At 39.2% G+C, this 23,181-nt stretch overlaps 1 protein-coding gene and 1 pseudogene across 2 annotated transcripts in view; one reads left to right on the top strand and one right to left on the bottom strand.

Annotated features, from left to right (window-relative positions):
- LOC101972648 (beclin-1) overlaps positions 1-11,633 on the bottom strand; it is a 13,023-nt gene extending 1,390 nt beyond the window's left edge. Inside the window, exons 1-11 of one of the 2 annotated variants that reach the window (XM_005321898.5) lie at positions 11,484-11,633; positions 11,096-11,224; positions 7,502-7,569; positions 6,168-6,226; positions 5,137-5,227; positions 4,894-5,030; positions 4,556-4,750; positions 3,328-3,474; positions 1,934-2,083; positions 703-763; positions 118-260 (exon numbers count right to left, since the gene is read on the bottom strand). In XM_005321898.5, coding sequence (XP_005321955.1) covers positions 118-260; positions 703-763; positions 1,934-2,083; positions 3,328-3,474; positions 4,556-4,750; positions 4,894-5,030; positions 5,137-5,227; positions 6,168-6,226; positions 7,502-7,569; positions 11,096-11,222 — 1,178 coding nt within the window. In that variant the 5' untranslated portion in view covers positions 11,223-11,224; positions 11,484-11,633. Of the gene's footprint in view, positions 1-117; positions 261-702; positions 764-1,933; positions 2,084-3,327; positions 3,475-4,555; positions 4,751-4,893; positions 5,031-5,136; positions 5,228-6,167; positions 6,227-7,501; positions 7,570-10,662; positions 10,724-11,095; positions 11,225-11,483 lie in introns of those variants that run through there. The other variant, XM_040268748.2, reaches the window with a different exon arrangement.
- Positions 11,366-23,181, top strand: LOC144372547 (exonuclease V-like; annotated as a pseudogene).

The following is a 23,181-nucleotide window of genomic DNA, read 5'->3' as shown; positions in this document are numbered from 1 at the left end:
TCCACATCATGTTTTGCTTTCCCCCCATCTGTGTGTTTTCGCCTCTGTTCTGACTGTCCCTCAATTCTGTTCTGCTGGGTCCCACTACAAGCTCATTTGGTACTGGGGGATACTGACCTGTAAGGAAGACAAAATCGTGTTTCACCTTTCTCCACCTCTTCTTTGAATTGCTGCACACAGTCCAGGAAAGCTACCATTGCATGGTCAAACTTGTTGTCCCAGAAAAACCGCAAACCCCCAGAACAATATAATGGCAGCTCCTGTCCAAGAAAAGAAAACTGAATGGAAGCAAAGAAAGGCCACCAGAGATTGTTCTAAGTCCTATCAATCTTTCAAGTCATATTCTGTCTGTATCCACTGGCAACAAGATCGGGGCTGGGCTGTATCTTCCATAACCTTGAACAAATACAATTAACAAGGCACCTAGAACTACTTTCCCATCAGTGCAAATGTACTTTACCTCACAGTGACTCCTTCTCCATCCTAGTACATACATTCTCCTCTGATCTGCCCAAATTCCTTCTCAACAAGTTCTAAAAACCTAATTTTTCTCTATAAGCCCCAAAGAGCTAAGCCTGAACAAGACATTGACTCTTTGATTATCTCATTTTAAGAAAGAAAATAATACCAATATCAAACTAAACCACTTTGTTAGGAGGAATAGGAACTCTATTCCAGTGAAAAAGGGGCCTCCCATAGTACCTTAGATTTGTCTGTCAGAGACTCCAGATATGAATGATTTCCATAGGGAACAAGTCGATACCTAAAATCAAGATGCAGACAGAGATGGATACAGGACTCCTAAAGAGTAATGGGAAATTGTAGATTTTTGATCTGCATCCTACCCAAGGACTCTTTTATTATTCCCAACCCTCTCTCCAAGCTGCCCATAGATCCATGTTTAAAAGATTTTGTTTACTGAAAAAATTACATTTATTATATAACTATCTGGGGGCCTTCATGAACTAATATATGTTTTAGTTTAGAATTTAGAAAAAACTGAGCTAGTTTCAGTGGCACATGCTTATAACCCAAGCTACTCAGGAGGCTGAGGCAGGATGATTGCAAGTTAGTGAGATTCTGCCTCAAATTAAAAAATAAAGGGGCTGGGATTGTGACTCAGCGGTAGAGCACTCGCCTAGCATGGGAGGGATCTGGGTTCGATCCTCAGCACCACATAAAAATAAAGGCATTGTGTGTGTCCATCTACACCTAAAAAATAAATATTAAAAAAATAAATTTTAAAAATAAAATAAGGGGCTGGATTGTGGCTCAAGCGGTAGCGCGCTCGCCTGGAATGCGTGCGGCCCGGGTTCAATCCTCAGCACCACATGCCAACAAAGATGTTGTGTCCGCTGAGAACTAAAAAATAAATATTAAAAAATTCTCTCTCTCTCTCTCTAAAAAAAAAAAATAAAATAAAATAAAATAAAAAGGGGGGCTGGGGTTGTAGCTCAGTGATGGAGCACCTGCCTGGCATGTGTGAGACACTAGGTTTAATCCACATAAAAATGAATAAATAAAACAAAGGTACTGTGTCCATCTGTAACTAAAAAATATTTTTAAAAATAAAAAGTGCTGGAGCTGTTAACTCAGTGGTAGAGTGCTTGCCAAGCATGCATGAGACCCTGGGTTCAATCCCCAGTACCGTAAAACAACAAAAACCCCTGAAACTTAGTGTCTTGAGGGACACTAAGGTTCTAGAGACTACAAGTTGGGGACCACCACTCCCATCATATAGCTTGATGACTGCTCTATCAGTGGAACGAGCCCTGTGATAAAGGAAGAACCTCATGCAGACAGAGCCTCTACCCACAGAAAATTCTCAGTCTGCTGGCAGCAAGGGCTCCTGCCACAGTAGAGAGAAGTAGCAGGTGGGAGATACAGATTATGTCAAAGATACACCACACCCCAAGGAAGGACTGTTTCTCACCTCTGAAATTTCAGACCCATCTTATTGGCCAGGGCGTGAAGCAGCAACACTGTCTGACCCCAAGCAGCATTAATCTCATTCCATTCCACAGGAACACTGGGCAGACGACCCAGTCTGAAGTTATTAATTGTGCCAAATTGTCCACTGTGCCTGTAGAGGAAGGCAGAAAGGTAGAAGGAAAATACAGGGATTAATAAAACTTCTGAGATTTCCCACTCTCACTCCCAAATCAGCATAAATTTCTCTCCCTATCTTCAGATTCATGTATTCAACATCTACTTGGCCTTTTAAATACATGCCCAAAACTTGAGTCATCAACTTTCTCCTAGCTTCGCAGAAGCCAAAGCAAAAACCTGGGTGTCACCACTGAATGCTCTCTCTCAGCTCCCTCCCAGCAAAACCCATCAAATTCTATTGATCTTAACTCCTCAATCTCTTAAATCTGTCCACTTATCTCCAACTCAACTGCTCTTATGTCTTCTTCTTTCCAACCACTGTTTTCCTGTCTAGATTCCTACTGACAAATTTCCTTAATCTACTTCTCCCAGTCATTTCTCACATAGTAGGTAAGGCTCTCCTTATAAATAAAAATTCAATGATGTCAGTTCCTCATCTGAAATGCTTCAATTGTTCCTTCTGCCTTTTGGATCAAGTGCAAACCCCTTAATGAGGTCTACAAGATCCTTTAGGAAATGGTAACTCTCTAATTTCATATCCAATCACTTACCCCTTTACACTCAATCTTCAGTCACAATAAGCTCCTTTCATTTCTTTGAATTTACCACACCCTCATTCCTATTTTTTTTGCACATGATGTTCTCTCTGCCAGGAACAACTCCCCCTCTGCAGACATCTTCTTCACCTCTCAACTAAACCATCAACCTCTAGGGGGAATTTTCATGCTGCCTCCCTGAATTGGGTAAAGTTCCCACAGCACCCTTCTCATACTGTATTATCCTTGCCTACTATTTATCTATCCCTTCCACCAGATTATAAGTAACCTGAAGGTAGACTGCATATTGTCTGCTGTGGCCTTTCTGGTACAGCCCCTACAAAAGGTAGGCACACCAACAGTTACTAGCTAAGTGGATAAAACATGAAATGAATACATGAAAGACCTTGGGGTAAGAAATTACCAGGAAGCTGACCAGGTCCTCACTTAGTGGCTGGAAGACTCAGATCCTTCCCTTTCCTTGGATGAGTAGATATCACCAAGCTCTAGAATTCTAAGCCCTTGATTGTGCCTATCCCATCACAAGGAATGACAGAAACTTAAGATGGGGTGAAGATGATCTACAATCTCTCTTTTAGGGGAGTCAGACACCATGACTTAGTAGTCAACTGCTAAGGTCCACGTTGGTAGTGCTGCCCAGACATATCTCCAGCCTCATTACCAGATATGGAAGGTTGCATTAAAGACGTTGGTTTTCTTCAGCTTGTCCAGCTGCATCTGGGCATACCGCATCTGATTTTCTACACTCTTCAGCTCATCATCCAGCTCTAGCTGTTGTCGTTTAAATTCACTATATTCTCTCTGATACCTGTGAGAGCAAAGGGGGCCATTGAAGACTGTTAGTTTGGGGACTGATTTCTCTCCAATCACACGTCTGAACAACTTATTCTAATGATTACAGTTACATTTAGTTACAGAATTTTCTATATTTGGCATAGATCCCTCTCAGGAACATACATGCCTTTACCTAGGAGGAAAACAAATGTCTCAAATTCCAGCTGGCCCATATGCGTAAAGGTGGAGGAAAAAAGACTCTTCTGAACTAGACCAAAAAACTCTGATGATATTTCCAATCTTTTTCAAAAGTGAGGTGAATGCATTAAGACGGGCTTCTCTCATGAACTGGCAATAATTGGCCCCTATAACTTCACTTCTACACTTATTATCCTTTAAGTAGTTAGTATACACCATTTCCAGTGCAACTTTTATATCACTGTGAAAAATTGACATTTTTTCTCTTTCCTTCATTTCCCCAAATTTAGTGCAGACACTGTTATGTCCTCCATTCAACAGAGGGTTCTCTCAGGTCAAGAATATCCATGAGCCAGGCATGGTGGCACATGCCTGTAATCCCAGCTACTTGGAGGCTTAGATAGGAGGAGATCAAGCTGAAAGCCAGTCTCAGCAACATAGCAAGATCCTGCCTCAAAACAGAATTTAAAGGGCTGGGGGTGTAGCTCAACGGTAGAGCACCCCTGGGTTCAAGCCCCAGTACCACAAAAAACAAAACAAACAAAAACAACACCCATGAAACTTTTGCTCTGGGAGGGAACAAATGTAGGCCAATAGGCTCATCTTTCCAGATGATGGCTGCAAAGTATATTATCCAAATAGGCCCATTCTCTCGAGGACAGAACCAAAACCAGTGTTCTGGTGCTGGCACTCTCTAACCAACACCTTTTCACTTGATCATGCTGACTCTTCATATACAACCTTCCAAACAATCCTCTAGAAACAGGGCCTGGAAACAACATGCAGGATCTGGAGCAGACATGCTGCCAAATGACAGCCAGCTACAGTTTACAAAACTAATCAGACACATTCAGCTGGGAACCCTTCCCTCTCCTGGTGCCTGGAGGGCAGGAAGACAGAACAGGGTGAGCACTCACTGAGCTTCCTCCTGATCCAGTCTCTCAGCCTCAGCCTGGACCTTCTCCAGATTTTCTGCCACTACCTTGCGGTTCTTTTCCACATCTTCCAACTCCTGGATCAGTCTTTCCTCCTCTAGTGCCAGCTCCTTCAGCTCTCTCTGTAGTTGTTCACTGTCATCCTCATTCATTTGTTCTAGGATTTCCAGACAGCATCTGCCGAGGATGCAGGCAGAATATACTTACCAAAGGAACCTGTTGTTCTGTGTGTTCCAAGTGCAGTAAAGCCTTGGCTAAGGGATAAATAGCCTTCCAGACCCAGGTCTTAGTTGTTGAGCCCTGGCTCTGGAGACACTCACTTGTAGTTCTGACACTCATTTTCAGTAACATTGAGCTGAGTATCCAGCTGGTCTAAAAGAGTATCTGTGCATTCTTCACACAGTGGGTGATCCACATCTGTCTGGCCCGACATGATGTCAAAAAGGTCCCCAGTGACCTGGAAGTGTTGGAGAGGTGGGGTAGGGTCTCCTTTATAATACCTGCCCAGCCACACCCTCTACCAATTGGTTCAACTGCTTGACATTGGAATGAGGCCGACTTGCCTTTAGTCTTCGGCTGAGATTCTCCATAGTGCCGCCATCAGATGCCTCCCCGATCAGAGTGAAGCTGTTAGCACTTTCTGTAGACATCATCCTGCAGACAGCCCCCCGCCCATGGGCCACATGAGGGAGCAGAGAGGTCTCCTCCACCTACTGTGCTGCCAGTGGCAGAGACTCTCAAGCACCAGGTGAGGGGCCTCAAGGCACACATCCATTCCTAGCCTCACCTCCCAAGGGCACCTCTCTCCCAAGAGAAGGTCATATTGGTCTTCCACAGCAAAAGGTTGGCCTGGATGGACTAAGGAAGGAGAGGGAGCACCAAAAACTGATATATGGCCAGGCATGGTGGTGCACGCCTGTAATCCCAATGACTCAGGAGGCTGAGGCAGGAGGATCACAAGTTTGAGGCCAGCCTCAGCAACTTAGCAAGGCCCTAAGCAACTTAGTGAAACCCTGTCTCAATAAATAAATAAATAAACAAACAAACAAATAAATAAAAATAAAATGGCTGGGGGTGCAGCTCAGTGGTAAAGTGTCCTTGGGTTAAATCCCCAATACCAAAACCAAAAAAAAATAAATAAATAAAATACAATAAAAATAAAAACAAACCCCAAAAACCCAACAACAACAACAAAAAAACTGACATGTGTCTATAGTGAAAATGGAAGGAGAATTAAGAATGACTATTTTTTTTAATATTACACTCATTGTCAGCAACCTTTAACTTGCTGTATTAATGAGAACTAAGGATCTGAATATCTGACCACATTTGCTATTTTCAAACTTCTCAAGAGCCCAATCACTCCTTCAATATTTCTCAATTCTTCACATTTAAGCTACTATCCCTTCCCACTGTGTGAATGGCTTCATGAAAAACTTAATACTAGGCCAGGAATAAGGGAATACATTTTTTTTCTAGAAGAGCCAACAGGCTGGGTGATGATTTGTCTACATCACCTAGCCCCAGGTCTCAATTTCTGCCTTTAATTAAAATTTGACTAGCAAGGAACGAGGGGCCAAGGAGTAGTAGGCACCTGGCAGGGGGGATGAATCTGCGAGAGACACCATCCTGGCGAGTTTCAATAAATGGCTCCTGGGAAAGAAACAGGTGGGCATTAGAGTTCTGGAAGCTTAGAGATGGAGTCTATTTCCCAAATAGCCTCTGAACTACTTGGTTTCACCCTTGATTGATAACCACAAGACTTAAGAAATAGCTACTATCTATCTAATCCTTATATTTATGAACTAAGAAAGGAAAGCAAGCCCCATGTCCATTTGACAGCTTTTGTGTGTGTGTGTGGGGGGGGGGACAGCATTTTCTAGCTATTCTATACTTTATTTATGGTTAATTTTGCATTTTCTCAACACTTATCAATCAGGGGTAGGGGAGAAAATGCCCTAAATCATGGTACAAGGAGAAAGTCAGATCTGACTGCAACGAAATTTCTCAGCAAAGACAAAGTGGATAATTTATATATTCATACCACTTATGTGATCAAAATCTTATATGACATCTACTAACTTCAACTGCCAGTCCCAGGTGCCTCTTTGCTGAAAGCTTTCTCTGTCCCCTGCCCCTGCACTGTCTGCAAAAGGTCTCAGCCAGAATTAAAATCCTTCATCCCACCTGAGGTCAGCCTGCCCTCACACACTGGTAACAGTGGGTGGACATTACAGCCCTCTTGTTACTCAGGCAGGATAAGTCTCAGGTATGTGTTTAACACCATCTCACAGGATGGAATTCAAAGTATCCACAGGTGTTACTGGCTTGACCATATCCCCTTCCTTGGTTTATTTTACTTCCCATTTCACATCCTTGCTTCCTACTAGAGTTTCCTGGGATCTGCTTCCAAATAAATGACTTGTACTTAAAAAAAAAAAAAATCTCATAACATCTGCCTTTGGCAATGCAAATTATCATCAGCATTGTCAGAGTTTAAAAATTAAATATTATCTAACACTGATAATCCTTTCTGTCTAGGGCAATCATATAATTCGCTGTCCAAACCAAGGTACCTTTATGAATGGGAGAAGTAGATGTGAAAAACTAACTAGAACAACAGACGCAAACCAGGAATGCCCTGGAATGACCTATATATCACCTTAGTAACTTTTAATCATACTTTTTAATGGATGCCTTATTCAGTAACCTATGACCTTAGGAGTACTTTGATACCTTCAATGATCTGCAGTGGCCTAATCATGTATATACCATCTCTTGTTAACCAGACTCTTCGTTAACCCCCAAAGTCTGGGAACTCTTACAGCACAAGTACCCTGCAGGAACCTAGCCTGTATTTTCATATCAAATCTCCCACTAAGCATATTTATTGTATGAGGAAGACAGGGGAGAAGGCACGTCTGTTACCTCTCCTGAGTTAGCCTCTTCCTCCTGGGTGTCTCCTGGTTTTGCCTGGGCTGTGGCAAGTAATGGAGCTAAGAACAAGGAAAATTCTGAGTCAGAAACGTCTTATCAAAGCTGGAGGGATTAGGGAAGTATGGGCAAAGAATCTAAAATATCCTCATCATTACCCCCACTCTTAATTTTTTCTTAAAGTTACTATTTACACACAGAAGAATGTCTTCCCCATCTCCTCATTAAATCAGATCAAAGAAATGTTAAAATTTTAAAGGGTAATGGGTATAATAATTATTTTTTAAAAAGAGTCCTTATTTTTCAAAAATACTTACAGAAATATGTATAACTTTTGTATGTTAGGAATATGCTTCAAGATAATTCAAGGTGGGGAGGAATGGATGGGGCTGTAGATGAAACATGATTAAATATGTGTTGACAATTGTTAAAACTAGGTGATGGATACATAGCAATTTGAAATTTTCTATCATAAAAGTTAACATCCTTGCTGCCTGCAGAAGCATACACCTATAATCCCAGTGACTTGAGAGGTTGAGGCAAGAGAACTGTAAGTTTGAGGCCAGCCTCAGCAAATTATTAAGGTCCTCAGCAATTCAGTGAGAGTCTCAAAATAAAAAATAAAAAGAGCTGGGATGTGGCTCAGTGGTAGAAGGGATAGAGCATCCCTGGGTTCAATCCCCAGTACTGAAAAAAAAAAAAAAAGGTAATATTCCCTTTCCCCTAGAATAACCGGGAAGGAACAAAGGACCATGTGGGAACTTTCTGAGAAGATAAAAATCTTTCCACATCATAATGATTAGAATTACATAAGTGTATCCATTTGTAAAAAATGTACAGCTAATATACACACTACAGAATCCTATTAAGTCATAAAAAAAGAATGAAATCCTATTATTTGTGACAACATGAAGGTAACTGGAGGACATTATGTTAAATGAAATAACCAGACACAGAAGGACAAATACTGCATGTTTTCACTTATATGTGGTATCTAAAAAATTTGATTCCATAGAAGTTGAGAGAAGAATGGTGGTTGCTAGAGACTGGGGAAGAGTAGAGGGGAGGTAGCTGGAGAGATGAGGAAGGGTTAGCCAATAGGAACTAAGTTATAGTTAGATAGAACCCTATCACACAGTGCAGTGATGGTAGATAACAATAATATACTTTATATCTCAAAAAAGTTAGAAGAAACAATTTTGAATATTTTTGCCACAAAAAATGATAAATATTGGACTGGGGTTGTGGCTCGGAGGTAGAGCACTTGCTTAGCATGTGTGAGGCACTGGGTTCAATCCTCAGCACTACACAAAAATAAAATAAAGGTACTGTGTCCACCTACAACTAAAAAATAAATGTTTAAAAAAATGATAAACATTGATGAAGACAGACATGCTTTTCCTGATTTGAACATTAACTGAAACAACACATGGCACCACATAAATATATCAATTAAAAAATGTAAGTAAAGGGGGCTGGGGTTATGGCTCAGTGGTAGAGTGCTTTTGCCTAGCACACATGAGGCACTGGGTTCAATACTGAACACCACATAAAAATAAATAAAATAAATAAACAAACAAACAAAATAAAGGTATTTAAAAAAATGACACCATGTTTTGAAAAAAATATATAGGTAAATGGCTGTAGCTCAGTGGTAGAGCGCTTGTCTAGCACATGTGAGGCTTGCCTAGCACTGGGTTCGATCTCAGCACCACGTAAAAATAAATAAATAAAATAAAGGTATTATGTTCATCTATAACTAACTAACAAACAAACAAACAAACAAATAAATAAATAAATAAATAAAGGTAGATGCTGGAGGTATAGCTCAGTGGTAAAACATACAATGCATTAGATCTGGGTTTGATCCCCATAATCAAAAAAACGATAGGGCTGGGGATATAGTTCAGTTCGTAGACTCCTTGCCTTGCATGAACAAGGCCCTGGATTCAATTCCCAGCAACACACACACACCCACAAACACACAAAAAAACCAACAACAATAAAAAACACCAAAATAAAACAACCAGGCTTGGTGGTCCATGTTTATAAATCCAGCTACTTAGGAGGAGGGAGGATAGGAAGACTGAGGCTAGTCTGCGTAATTTAATGAAACCTTGTCTCAAAATAAAATATTAAAAGGGCTGGGAAGCCGGGTATGATGGTACTCGCCTATAATAGCAGTGATTTGGGAGGCTGAGGCAGATGGATTACAAATTCAAGGCCAGCTTGGAAACCTAGTGAGACTCTCAACAACTTAGTAAGAATCTGTCTCAAAATAAAAAATAAAAAGAACTGGGAATGTAGCTTAGGCACTTGCCTCTGGATTTAATCTCTAGTACCAAATTTTAAAAAGTTAGAGGGCTGAGGGTGAAACTCAGTGGTAATATGCTTGCCTAGCATGCTAGAGGTTTTCAGTAGAATCCTTAGTACCCAACATACTCTTACAAACACACAGAGCTAAGATTTGTACATTTCAACACACAATTAAACTTTAAAAAAGTGTTAAAAACATATTAAGAGACAGATGGGAGGTGAGAGGAGGTATAGATCAGGGTCCGGTGTCTCAAGCCTGTAGTTACTGAGACTTAGCTCCTCAGCTCCTCCTAGGCTGAGGGAGGAAGATCACAAGTTTGAGCCCAGTCAGGAAAACTTGGCAAAATAGAGAAATGAGGTAATAATAATAATATCTAACATTTATTGAGTACTACTTGCTTTGCATATTTCTAAGTACTTATGTGCTTTGTCATGTATAATCTTTACAACTAACTTATGAGGCTGTTTTACATTTTAAAGATAAAAAAAAAGCCCAGGGTTTAGAGAGGTAAAATAACTTGCAAAGTCAGGCACAGTGGCACATGCCTGTAATCCCAAATTGGGGAAGTTGAGGACTGCAAGTTCCAAGCCAGCCTAGATAATTTACTGAGACCCTCTTAAAAGAAAAAGGGCTGGAGATGTAGCTCAGTGGTAAAGTGCCTCTGGGTTCAATCTCCAGTACTAGTGGAAAAAAACCACAACAGAGTCTTTCATTGCATGACAGCCAGGATTGAAACACAAGCAGTGTGACTCCGAGCCCATGAGCTTAAACTGCCTATTCAGTCTCCTCTAACTTCATCTCGCTTTTTGGGACTTTGAGTCTCTATTTATCCACTTACCAGGTGTTGGACTTCGGGGAAGTCACTTTAACCTCTCTAAGCCTCAGTTCTTCACCTGTAAAATGATGCAATGATGGTACTTCTCCACAGGGTTGCAGAAGGGAATAAGTGAAGTAATACATGTAATGCACTAGATGTAGAGTAAGTACTCAACAAATGCCATTTATTATTATATATACATATTCCTTTACACTGAGACAGCAGGAGCAGAAAAATAAGGACCTTTGTTTTGTTTCAGAAAGCACACAACGTCAGAACTCTTTTATGTTCCCGATGAGAAAACAGGGAGCCAGAGAGATGAGAGATGATGTGACTTTTCTAGATTCACGTGGCGAGACTAAGGCAGTCTACAGATTGTCACCACAAGACCTATGTCTCCAAAGTTGCCCACTTTTCACGTTCTTGACCACCCTCTTTCCACGGTCTTGCTGACCTGTGAGCTCTTGGATGGTAACACGGTCCAGGATCTTGAAGCTCGTGTCCAGTTTCAGAGGCTGGCTGCAGCGCTGGCACACGAAGCTCACCTGCATGGTGCTGCTAGACGTCTTAGATCCCTCCATCCCTGCGGCGGTGGAGAGGAGATTGTTGTTAAGGCAGAATCGGCGCCCTTGAACCTCCAGCCCGGGGCTACCCTCAGCTTTGGTGACGGTGGTGAGGGGGTGAAATCCTGGTCCGCGCCGTTCTCTGAGGAGCGGTATATCAAATGGACCTGCTTCTGGGGCAGCCTGGCAAAGGCAATTTAGAGGCCAGGATCAGGAAAGAGGCCGTAAGGGTTCTCAGGCTCCTCTCTAAGGTCCCAGGTCATCCCCACAGCTCTTCACCTCGGGACCCGGAGCCTGCCACCCAGGTCTGCTCTACCGCGGGGGCACAGTAGCATCGGGTCCCGTCCGGAGCAAGGCCTCCTGAACTCCCATCGCCCAGTCTGCAGCTACTTCCTGGTCCGCCAGCAGAAGACTTCCGCTAGAGACCGGATGTGACGCCAGGACCGTGGAAGGTCCTGGTTCTCAGACCTACCCTCCCGGCTGCGGCCTCCAGAGGCTGAGCCGGGAAGAGCAGCCGGCATAGGCAGGTGTAACTAGGATGCAGGAGAAGGGAAACCCTGGGTTGAAGAGAATGAGGAGAGTCTACTGTTTTCTCATTCTATTCTCTAAAGATTTGTCACTCCCACGTTCATTCAAACAAAACAGAAAAATTAAAAATTTTGTCTTGGTGCAGGAATAGATGGATCAATGAGTTCAAATTTAGATCAAATATATGGAGAATTATGTGATAAAAATGGTATTTAGAATCAGTGAGGAATGAACTATTTAATAAATGAGTGGAGTTGTACTAGTAGCCAAGTGACGGGACGTGCCTGGATCCGGCCGATTGGAAACCATTGCTTGCCCATGCAGGAAATAAGCAATGTCTTACTGTTTGATAGAATTGCATGAAATTAATGCAACTTTTAATTAATGCAATTGCATGAAATTAATGTAACCTTTCACATAGTTAGCTTATTTCTTATGCAGGCCTGTGGCCAAGTCTGGCCAGTTGGGATCCAGGCAGGATCTGAATCTTCTATTGTACTGTTTACACCAAAATAAATTTCAAATTTACTACAAATTTTAATGAAGAATAAATATTTGGGGTTGGAGGTGTAGCTCAGTGATAGAGTTTGTGCTTTGTAGCATGCAGGAGGTCCTGAATTCAATCCCAGCATCACTTACAATTAAAAAAAAGAAACAGAAGGAAAAAAGAAAAGAAAGAAAAAGTTTAAAGGCATCAAGTGAAAGCATGAGTGGAAAAAATATATATATAAAATCTTGGAATAGGAAAGGTCTGTTTAAGCATGGTATGAAATCAGAATCCAAAAAGGAAAATATTGATTTCACTCCTTGAAAATTAAAAGTTGACCAACTATCTGAGGCATTGTAAACAAAATTTATGGAAGAAAAATGTGAAAAATAGTTGGAGCTTATAAGATAGAAGGTGATTTTCCCTAATATCCAGAACTCTGATCTATCAATTAAAATACCAATAAAAGCAACTCATAGAAATACAAATGTTTGATTAAAAATATATCTCATTTCACTTTTAACTAAATTAATGAAAATTAAATTATAGATGAGCTAACATTTCTAATGAGATTGGTAAAGACTAAACCAGTTGATAACATCTAGTGTGGATGACAGATTGAGGAACTCTTGAATAATATTGACTAGGAGTGTAAATTAGTGTAATCTTTTTGGAGATCAATTTGGGAATATTTATTGAAATTTTGTTCATAGTATTTGACTCACAAAATCTCTTTCTAGGAATTTTTTATAATGAATAGATGAGTGCCCAAATATATATAGTTGTCCCTCAGTGTTGCAGGGAATTGATTCCAATATCCCCTTCACATACCAAAATCTATGGATGCTCAAGTCCCTTATATTAACATGGCATAGTATTTGCTTATAATCTATGCATATCCCCCTGTATTTGTTAAATCATCTCTAGAATACTTACAATACCTAATACAAGTAAGTGATATGTAAACAGTTGTTATACTAGATAGTAAATAGTGATAAGGGAAAAGTCTGTATATGTTCAGTACAGGTGCAATTGAAAAAATATTTTAAATCAGTGGTTGGGCGACTCCTAAGTTGAAGGGCTGACTCATTATACAAGAAATTTCACTACCGAATGTCCTCGAGTAATAAGGAATTGTTCAAACAAATTATAGAATTATTAATTCAGTAGAAACTATGCAGCCATTATACAGCCAAAGGGGAACTGGATCTGGCTGAACTCAAGACATGTAAGCGCCCCATACTCCCTCTGGAAGCTCAGAAATAAGAAAGACTGTTTTCAAGTTAGGCTATACAAATTTATCTTTGATGCCATGGTGCAAGGGAAAGTAACCCCTGAGATCCTAATCCACCACACAAAATTGTGTCCAGACAAGCCACTGGGGCCTTCAGTGCTGCGGCATGCCTGGCAGAGAGGCTTTTCTGTGAAGTCTTTGGGTGACCTCATGGAACTGGTCTTCTTGTCTCTCACACTATCTGACCTCCCAGTTATTGATATTCTAAAGATTGAATATAGCCATCAAGAGACTGCCACTGCATTAGGTACAGAGATTGAAGCCTTTGAAGAGAAGGAGACGAGAGGCAAGGTACAGCATTATATGGCTTACTGGATGGGCCACCGAGAGCTTCAAGGGGTTGATGTGGAAGAGGCTTGGAAGTGCCATACATGCAACTATGCAGACATTTGTGAGTGGAGGAAGGGCAGTGGAGTGCTCAGCTCCACACTGGAACCTCAAAAAAGCCAAGTGAATAGAAAAAATGTTTTCCTGAAGAAAAGAGGACTGGCTTCTGAGCATGGCTTTCATGGATATTGTTCTTATTTTTTAATATTTCTACAACCTCTAATCACGTTCAGTCCAGGACCAAGGTTCACAGCTGAGTAGGAGAGATCTGGAGTTACACTGTCTCTGAGCTTTGACAAGGATTGCCAAGAGTAAAGATGCTTATCATGGCTGGAGCAAAGGCAATACCTTCAGCAAGCATTGCTTTCCTAAGAAAACTCTTTAGGTTCTAATAAATCTTATTTTTTTTCTCAAAGTTCTATAAAATAAATGGAAATGCTGTCCAAAAAAAAAAGAAGAAGAAGAAGGAGAAGAAACTATGTAGCCATTAAAAAGAATGAAGTAAACTTTTTTCTTTTTAATATTTATTTTTTGGTTAGACACAATACCTTTATTTTGTTTATTTATTTATTTTTATGTGGTGTTGAGGATCGAACCCAGGGCCTCACACATGCTAGGCAAACACTCTACCACTGAGCCACAACCCCAGCCCAAGAATGAAGTAAACTTATATGGAAAGAAGTCTATGAAATATTATTTATTCACTCAATAAATTTATTAAGGGCTTACTATGTGCTAAGAACTGTTCTAGGCATTGAATATACAACAACTAACAACAGACAACTATCAATACATTCAGAGCTTTGTCCTACTGGGAAAGAAGGACTACAAATAAAATAAATAAATATAGTATGTTGTCATATAATTAAAATTACTAAGAGCAAGGCATGGTGGCACATGCCTGTAATCTCAGCAACTGGGAAGGCTGAGAAGGAGGATTCCAAGTTCAAGGCCAACCTCTGCAAATTAGCCAGGCCCTAAGCAACTTAGCAAGACTCTGTCTCAAAATAAAAAAAGAAAATTACTAAGGAGAAAAATAAACTAAGGAAAGGAGATTTAAGAATGTGTGTAGGTTAGGGGCAGGCGTATGATTTTAGGAAGGTGTTCAAGGAAAGTCTCATGAAGAAAGAGATTTAAATGAAGACTCGAATGGTGAGGAAGAAATTCTGTATGTATCTGAAGGAAGAGCATTCTAGGCCAAGGGAACAGCAAGAGCAAAGGCCCTAAGGACAAAGGGTGTCTGATTGAGGAATAGTGAGGAGACTGGTGTGGCTAGAGGATGAGCAAGGAGAGGAGAGAAAGGATATGGCTTTCTTTGCGAATGAGTCTGGGTCTCAACCAAAGGAACTTATTAAAGTCACCCATTTTAACTGTAAAGTTTAATGATCTCTAATAACTTTACTGAGTTGTGGTACTATTACTAAAATCCAATTTTAGAATACTTCTTGTCACTCTCTGGGAAATTTATAGGTAATCCTCATTCTTACTCCAGCCTGGGGCCACCTCTAATTTACTTTCTATCCCTATAAATTTCCCCTTTTCAGGGGCTGAGGCTGTAGCTCAGGTAAAGTGCTTGCCTCCTAAGTGGGAGGGAGGCACTGAGTTCAATCCTCAGCACCACATAAAAATAAATAAAGATACTGTGTGTTCATCTACAACTAAATAGTTAAAAAATAAATAAATTTGCCTTTTTCAAACATTTCCTTGTAATGGAATTATATGATATATGGTCTTTTTGTCTGTCCTTTTCCATTTGTTTTGTGTGACAATTATGTTAATAAAAATAAACTTCCCTTTAATTTCCTTTAAATAGCTTTAGTAAGAAATAATTCACATAATATACAATTCACCCATTCAAGAGTGTATACTTGAATGTTTATTTTTTTGTTGTTTTTACAGTACTGGGGATTGAACCCAGGGGTGCTTTACCTCTGAGCTACAGCCCCAGTCCTTTTTATTTTTTTGAGACAGGGTCTCACTAAGTTGCAGAGCCTGGCCTTGAATTTGTGATTCTCTTGCCTCAGTCTCCAAAGACATTGGGACTACAGGTCTGCACCACTGCACCTGACTTGAAAGGTTTTTAGTATATTCGTGGAGTTGTGCAACCATCATAACAATTAGTTTTAGAACATTTTCATTTTCCTCTCAAAAGACCTCAGACATGTTAGCAGTTACTCCCCATTTTGTTCCAGATCACTCAGTTCTAGGCAACTCCTACTCTACTTTCTGTCTCTATAGATTTTGTCTTTTTTGTAGACATTTCATAAAGACAAAATCTTACAATTAATAGTGTCTTGTGACTAGTTTTATTTAGAATAACTTTTTCAAAATTCATCCATGTTGTACCATTTATCAGCACTTATTCCTTTTTATGTCCAAATAATGTTCAATTGTGTGGCAGAACATATTTTATTTATCCACTCCTTAGTTGATAGATATTTAGGCTGTTTCCACTTTGGGGCTATTATGAATAATGCTGCTGTGAACATTTGTGTACAAATTTTTTATATGGAATATGTTTTCATTTCTATTGGGTATATACCTATAGTGGAATTGCTGGGTTGTATGGTAATTCTACGTTTAACCTTTTGAAAAACTGCTAGACTATCTTCCAAAATGACTGTACCCTTGTGTATCTCCACCAAGCAGTGTATGAGTGCTCCTTTTTTTCTACATCTTTGTTACCACTTGTTATTTTTCCTTTTGATTATAGTCATTGTGTGCATATTTATTTGTGGCTTTGTTGTTGTTTTGGTTTTTGTGATGTTGGGGATCAAATCCAGAATGTTATACATGCTAAACACACTCTACCACTGAGCTACATTTCAGGCTATATCCTGCTTTTAGTTTTTGTTATTAACATTCTCATGGCTACATTATATTACTTCACATATGCCACTTTAATGTATTTCTTTATTGCTGAAATTTTTTTTGCTTCAAATTTTGGTGATTATGATAATGCCACAATGAAGAGATGAATGTTTCTTTATTAAAAGAGCTTCAAAATTGGTAATAATGACTTAAAATGTGGCTATTCTATGTCATTTGGTTAACACTGGCAATTGTCATTTGGTTAACACTGGCAAAAAGTTATTACAGATAATTATATTCTGCCTCCAGAAATGCTTGAGGGAGTCTGTTTCATGATGCTTTGACATTATTTGGCATCATATTTTGGGAAACAAAACAAAACAAAAATACACTTCTCTGTTTTAGTTGGCATTGTTGGTTACTGGTAAGGCTGAAAAATTTGCCAGATATTTGCCTGTTGTAGTTCCTCCTTTATGAACCATCTGTTTGCATTTTTCACTAATTTATCTCTTGGATATGTGTGTGTGGAGGGTGGATATTGAATCTAGAACTTCACACATGCTAGGCAAGCACTCTACCAACTGAGTTACATTTCCGGCCCATATACTGGATTCCTAATATTTTTCTCAAAAAAAAATTTAGCAATTTTCATAAATGGTTTAGCTAAGGTATTATCCAGATGTAGCAAAAGGTTAAAAATTTTATAAAGTCAAATCTATCTTTCTTGGAGACTTAGAAAGTTATTCCCATTTCCAGATGTGACTTTCCTATTATTTTAAATATATATTGTCCTTCTAATGATATGACATGTGAAACTAGGTTAATTTTCTCCTGGTCTTGCTAACTAGACTTTTTACAATCTTTCTTCCTCTTGGATCTTTCAGCATGAGACCCCCTCTAGAGGAGATGAGTGGAATCATAAGAATTTTCACCTAGGCCTGATGTGGCTGATTCAGTCTTAGATTTCTTCTTGCATGGCTGTCATTAACACTATCTCAGAAAGGCTTAGAGAATTATTGGACTTCTGGAGAGGTAGGGTTACAAATGAGGGTTTGGATGCCCAGACTTCCTGGGTTCAAAACCTATCTTTGCTATATACAAAACCTGTGACTTTGAGCAAATCATTCAACTGCTCCAGGACTGGGGATGTGGCTCAGTGGTAGAGTGCTTGCCTAGCTTGCATGAAGCCCTGGGTTCAACCTCCAACACGGGGGGGGGGGGGGGGAAGAACTGCTCTCTTCTATGTTTTATAATTTACAAAATAAGAATATTATATAGTAGTTTATATTATAGGGTGTAGTGTAATAATGAAATGAGCTGATACATGTGAAGCAAAGAGCAATGCCTAGCACATAGTAAATGCCCTGTACCCTGATATTTGGAAAGTATATGATAGTTGCTATATATAGTGCTTATGGGATTGTGAATAATCAACATATCCTAGTTCATTGATTTATCAAATATTGATAAATATATTTAATAAATATTGATAAATATTCAGGTTCCCACTATGTGCCAGTCAGTATTCTACACCTTTGAGGACACACGAGTAAACTGCTATAATAGTTTATATTCTAGAGGAGAGAGTGAGTAAGATCATTTCAGATAATGGTGGGTGCTGACAAAATGTTGAATATGACCTTATTTGGAAATAGAGTCTTCGCAAATGATCAAGTTCTTGAGTTCATCAAGCTAAATAATCCCTAAAACATGATTGGTATCCTTATTTAAATGGGCAACCTAGACAGACACAGACATATACAGAGGGAAGATGAAGTGAAGAGACACAAGGTCATCTCGAACCAAGCTACCAGAAGCTAGTAAACAGGTCTGGAACAGATTCTTTCCTAGTGGCACTAGCAAACTAATATAGTAGGTAGGATGTAAATTAAAAAGAATGATATGACAGAGAATAAATAAAGGCAGGGGTGAGTGGAACTACTTAAACTGGGAAATTGAGAAAGGGCTTTGTTGTCTGGGAAACCCATTTCAGGTAATACATAGGAAGGAGACATGATCTGGCTGGCTTCTTAAAAAACTATTTACTTGGGACTGGGGTTGTGGCTCAGTGGTAGAGTACATGCTTAGCATGTGGGAAGCCCCAGGTTCCATCTTTGGCACCACATAAAATGAAGGTATTGTGTTCAACTACAACTAGAAAATAAATATTAAAAAAGCTATCTACTTAAGGATAAAATACATAGAGAAAAATACACAAATCCTAAGTGTATAAAAATGAATTTTTCAAAAAAAAAAACCTCTCTGGTACTCAACTTCCCTTCCCTATACCCCTTTTAGTTAGTACCTACCCCAAGGGTAACTAACACCCTCAATTCTGACAACAGATTCACTTGAACTTCATGTAAATGGAATCATACATTATGTACTCTTTCATTTCTGGTTTCTTTCACTCAGTATTATGTTCATGAAATTCACCCATCAGAGGATTTTAGTTCATCCTTTCTCAATACTTTGCAGTATTCTGCTGTGTAACTATATTAAAAGGTAATTATTGGTGTGGAGGTTGTGGTTCAGTGGTAGAGAGCTTGCCTAGCATGCATGAGGCACTGGGTTTGAGCCTCAGTACCACATAAAAATAAAGGTATTGTGTCCACCTACAACTAAAAATAATATATATGTGTGTGTGTGTGTGTGTGTGTGTGTGTGTGTGTAATTATCTATCTTCCTATGAGGAGCATTTGGGTAGTTTCTAGTTGGAGCATTGTGTGCCTTGGTGAATATGTTCATTAATTTCTGTTGGGTATATTCCCTAAAGTTGAGATTTCTGGATCACAGATATATATTTCAGCTTGAACAGATAGTGCCATATCTGTGGTTGACATATTAAAAGATGTACTATATACAGAATGGTAATAACAGAATGGTAGTTGGAGAGATGGCAAGAGTGGAAATGGAGAGACCAGATAGAAGCCTATTGTAATAGTCCTAGCATTCAATCACAGTAGCTATAATTGGGATAACAAGTGAGGAAATCGAGAAAAGTATACTCATACAATATACACTATATAGGTATACAAGTTCTAACAGGACCTGCTAATGAACTGATTATGGGAGGATGAGGGAAACAGAGCAATCAGGCTAACTGTTAGGATTTTGGTTTGAATAAATAGGTGGATATTTATGTCAGTTACTGAGATGTAGAAAAACAGGAAAATAACAAGTGTGTAGATGAATAAAGAATTCTAGTTTGCTCATGTTAATTCTGAGATACCTATTAACTATCCAAGTAGAGATATCAAATAGTTGGAGTTCAGACTGGTGATATACATTTGGGACCATCAGCATACATATTACTGTTAAGGAGAAAGAAAGTGTGAGGAGAGAAGAATAAAGACTTGAGTCCTGGAGCATGCCATCACTAAGAAGTAGAGGAGCTGGGTGCAGTGGCTCATGCCTGTTATCCCAGTCACATGAGAGGCTGAGGCAGGAGGAATACAAGTTTGAGGCCAGTCTCAGAAATTTAGGGAGGTCCTAGGTCACTTAGTGAGGCCCTACCTATGGTAGAATGAGACAGACATTATTACACTATATACAAGTATGGTTACACTACTGGACTGACTCTGTACCATGTACAGCTAGAGGAATGAAGTTATGTTCTATTTGTGTACAATATGTCAAAATGCATTCTACTGTAAAAAATAAATAAACAAATAAATAATTTTAAAAAGATGGGCACTATTATGTTAGGTTTGAAACTGATATAGTAAAAAGGGCAAATGTGATATAGAAAGGGGGCAATCACTGAGGTACAGACCTAGAAAAGTAAAAAGAGATGAGATAAAAAGCACAAATGAAAGAGGGGTTTTGTTGAGAGTGATGTTTCCATCAAAGAAAAAAGGAGAAAAGCAGAAAGTACTTGCAGGTTGGTAGATATGATGGTGGGAGGGAATAAAAAACTTCTCATTTGTGTTTTTCTTCTCAATGAAGAATGAGCCAAGACCATAAATTCAAGGCAAATGGGAAGGAATACTGGAGGTTCTGGGAGAAAGTATAATGACCATTTGAGGTATGGAAGAGAAAATTTGTCAGGAGCATAGAGTAGGAGGTCAGGCAGTATTGCGCTTTCACTTGAGATCTGTGGACATGAAGTTAAAAAGAAACCAGTCATCAGTGATTACGTGTGAGTTATAAGCACTCTGACAAGTAGTGCTTATTAAATATAATGATACCCTCCAGTTGTTCACTCAATGAATAAGCACACTTGTGGAATATTAAACTTGGATAGGGAAGGAAGAAGGGAAATAAACAACGCATATGCCTTCTTACAACCTACTTAAAGGAGACAAAAAATGATTATTTGAGAATATAAGCACAAACATGTTAATTTTGCAAGTTGAAGTTATAAATTCTAAAAGAAATTTAGGATAATGGCATATTTAAAATAGGATGAAGTTAATTTGGGAAAGAATTCTTGAAGTTAATTTTCAGATCAGATCTCAAAAATTACTATGGGCATGTTAACAAAAAGCAGATGAAAAGGGGCAAAATTACTAGATGTTAATAATAAGCCAGATGGATAGTATGGGCTATGGCCAGGAATAAGTGGAAAAGGACTTTGAGCTTGAAAGCAGGGATAAAAAACACTACTACAGCTTAAGTAACAACCTCTTCATGCTGAGCACTAGATCACTTATCTAACAATGGCTATTATTTTTTCTGGTGCCTGCACTGTGTCTAGGCAATGTGCTAGTTGTTTCACATATGTAATTTTTAATATACACAACAACCCTACAAAATTACATATCATTAATTACTTATCAATAATTATTAAAATTCTACTTTATAGAATAAAAAAATCAAGTCTCAGTATTTCAGTAATTTGCCCAAGATTCCAGTTAATAAGGATCTGACGTGGGATTTGAAGCCAGATCACTCTGATTCCAAAGGCCATAGTCAGTGTTCTTATGCCTTTTTTCAATTAACTGACTATTCCTTCATTTTCCCTAGCCTTTAGTACCAATAGCAGCCCAGGATAAATGTTCAGCAACAAGAGTGACCGGAAAACGTAAACCTAATGACCAATCTTTGCACTTAATCCAAATTGTTTCCTAACAACCTTCTCCAACACCCCCAACTCACTATTTCACTTTCTTCAACTTCTTCCTTTCCCTATTTGCCTGATCCTGTGAAGGCTCTTCTCATTCTTCCCAAGCAGCTCTCAGCTTAATTGTCACTTCATCAGAGGACTTCCTTGGTCATTCTATCTAAAACAGATCCCTGGTATTGTCTGTTATCAATTTGTTTCCTAACATTTATCAAAATTTCCAATTATGCTGTTGGCTTAATTTCTGGAGTCAGGAAATATTAAAATATTAAACCCCATGAAATCAGAGACCTTGAAAATCTTGTTTATCTTCAATTTCTTCTGTTCAATAGAGGGGGCACTAAACACGTGGCTCTTGAGTACCAGTGGCACCTCTATATTGAGATGGTAAAATATATACCAGATTTCAAAGTCTTGGTATGAGAAAAGAAATGTGTAATATTGCATTATTTTTTTCATATCGATTACATGTTGAAATGATAATATATTCTTTCCCCTTAGTATCCCCAGGGGATTAATCCCAGGACCCCTGCAGATAACAAAATCTGATGTGCAAGTTCTTTTTAGAAATTGGCATAGTATTAGCATACAACCTACCTACATCCTCCTTTATGTTTTAAATCACCCATAGATTACTTATAATACTTAATACAATGTAAATGTTATGTAAATAATTGTTGAAATGTATTACTTAGGGAACAACAACAAGAAAAAAAATGTCTGTATATATATGCAACTTTTTTTTTTCTGAATGTTTCACATCCAGTTGGTTGAACCCTGTGGTTTGAAACCCACAGACACAGAAGGCTGACTTACTTGTATAAACTGGACTAAACATATAGCAAAAATTAATTTCACCTTCATTTTTGAAAGGAAATGTGGCTACTAAGAGAGTTTAACCTACATATGGAACTCACATATTTCTTGGCTCTGGGACAGGGCTATTCCAGAGCCCAGCACAGAATTTGGGCCCATTTTATTGAGTGAAATAACCAATCTTAAGATATATACTGAATGACTGGTGAACGAAGAGGTAGTCTTCTACTAGGAAAATGGATACCGCTTTGTCCTAGAAGTCAGGAGATCTAGGTCGTGGTCCAGAGTATACTGGAAACGCTGTGTTGCCTTGGACAAACCCTATCTTGCTCTGGGCATCAATTCACCTATCAGGTTGTTGATCTTTGAGGTCTGGAAGTCTGTAACAATAACTGGCGCAGAATTATACCAGGAAACCTGATAAAAACGGAACTTAGCTCTAGCCTAAACACTTAAGCCTTGGCCCAAGGGAGAAGATAGCGGACTAGACCCCTGAACTCAGAACCTAGGCGGCCGGCTTCCTCGGGTCTACGTCACTGGGGCGCGACAGCGTAGTTCCCCGGTCCGCAGCGGCTCAGAAGGTCCCTTTGGTGAAGGCGAGTTCCGGGCCAATGAAGGGTCAAACATTCCTAAATCTCTTGGAGGCTGA

The sequence above is a fragment of the Ictidomys tridecemlineatus genome, unplaced genomic scaffold (genome assembly GCF_052094955.1).
Source record: "Ictidomys tridecemlineatus isolate mIctTri1 unplaced genomic scaffold, mIctTri1.hap1 Scaffold_1260, whole genome shotgun sequence".
Classification (NCBI taxonomy): domain Eukaryota; kingdom Metazoa; phylum Chordata; class Mammalia; order Rodentia; family Sciuridae; genus Ictidomys; species Ictidomys tridecemlineatus.
Note: the sequence above shows the minus strand (reverse complement) of the source record. Positions and strands in the feature narration are given on the sequence as shown.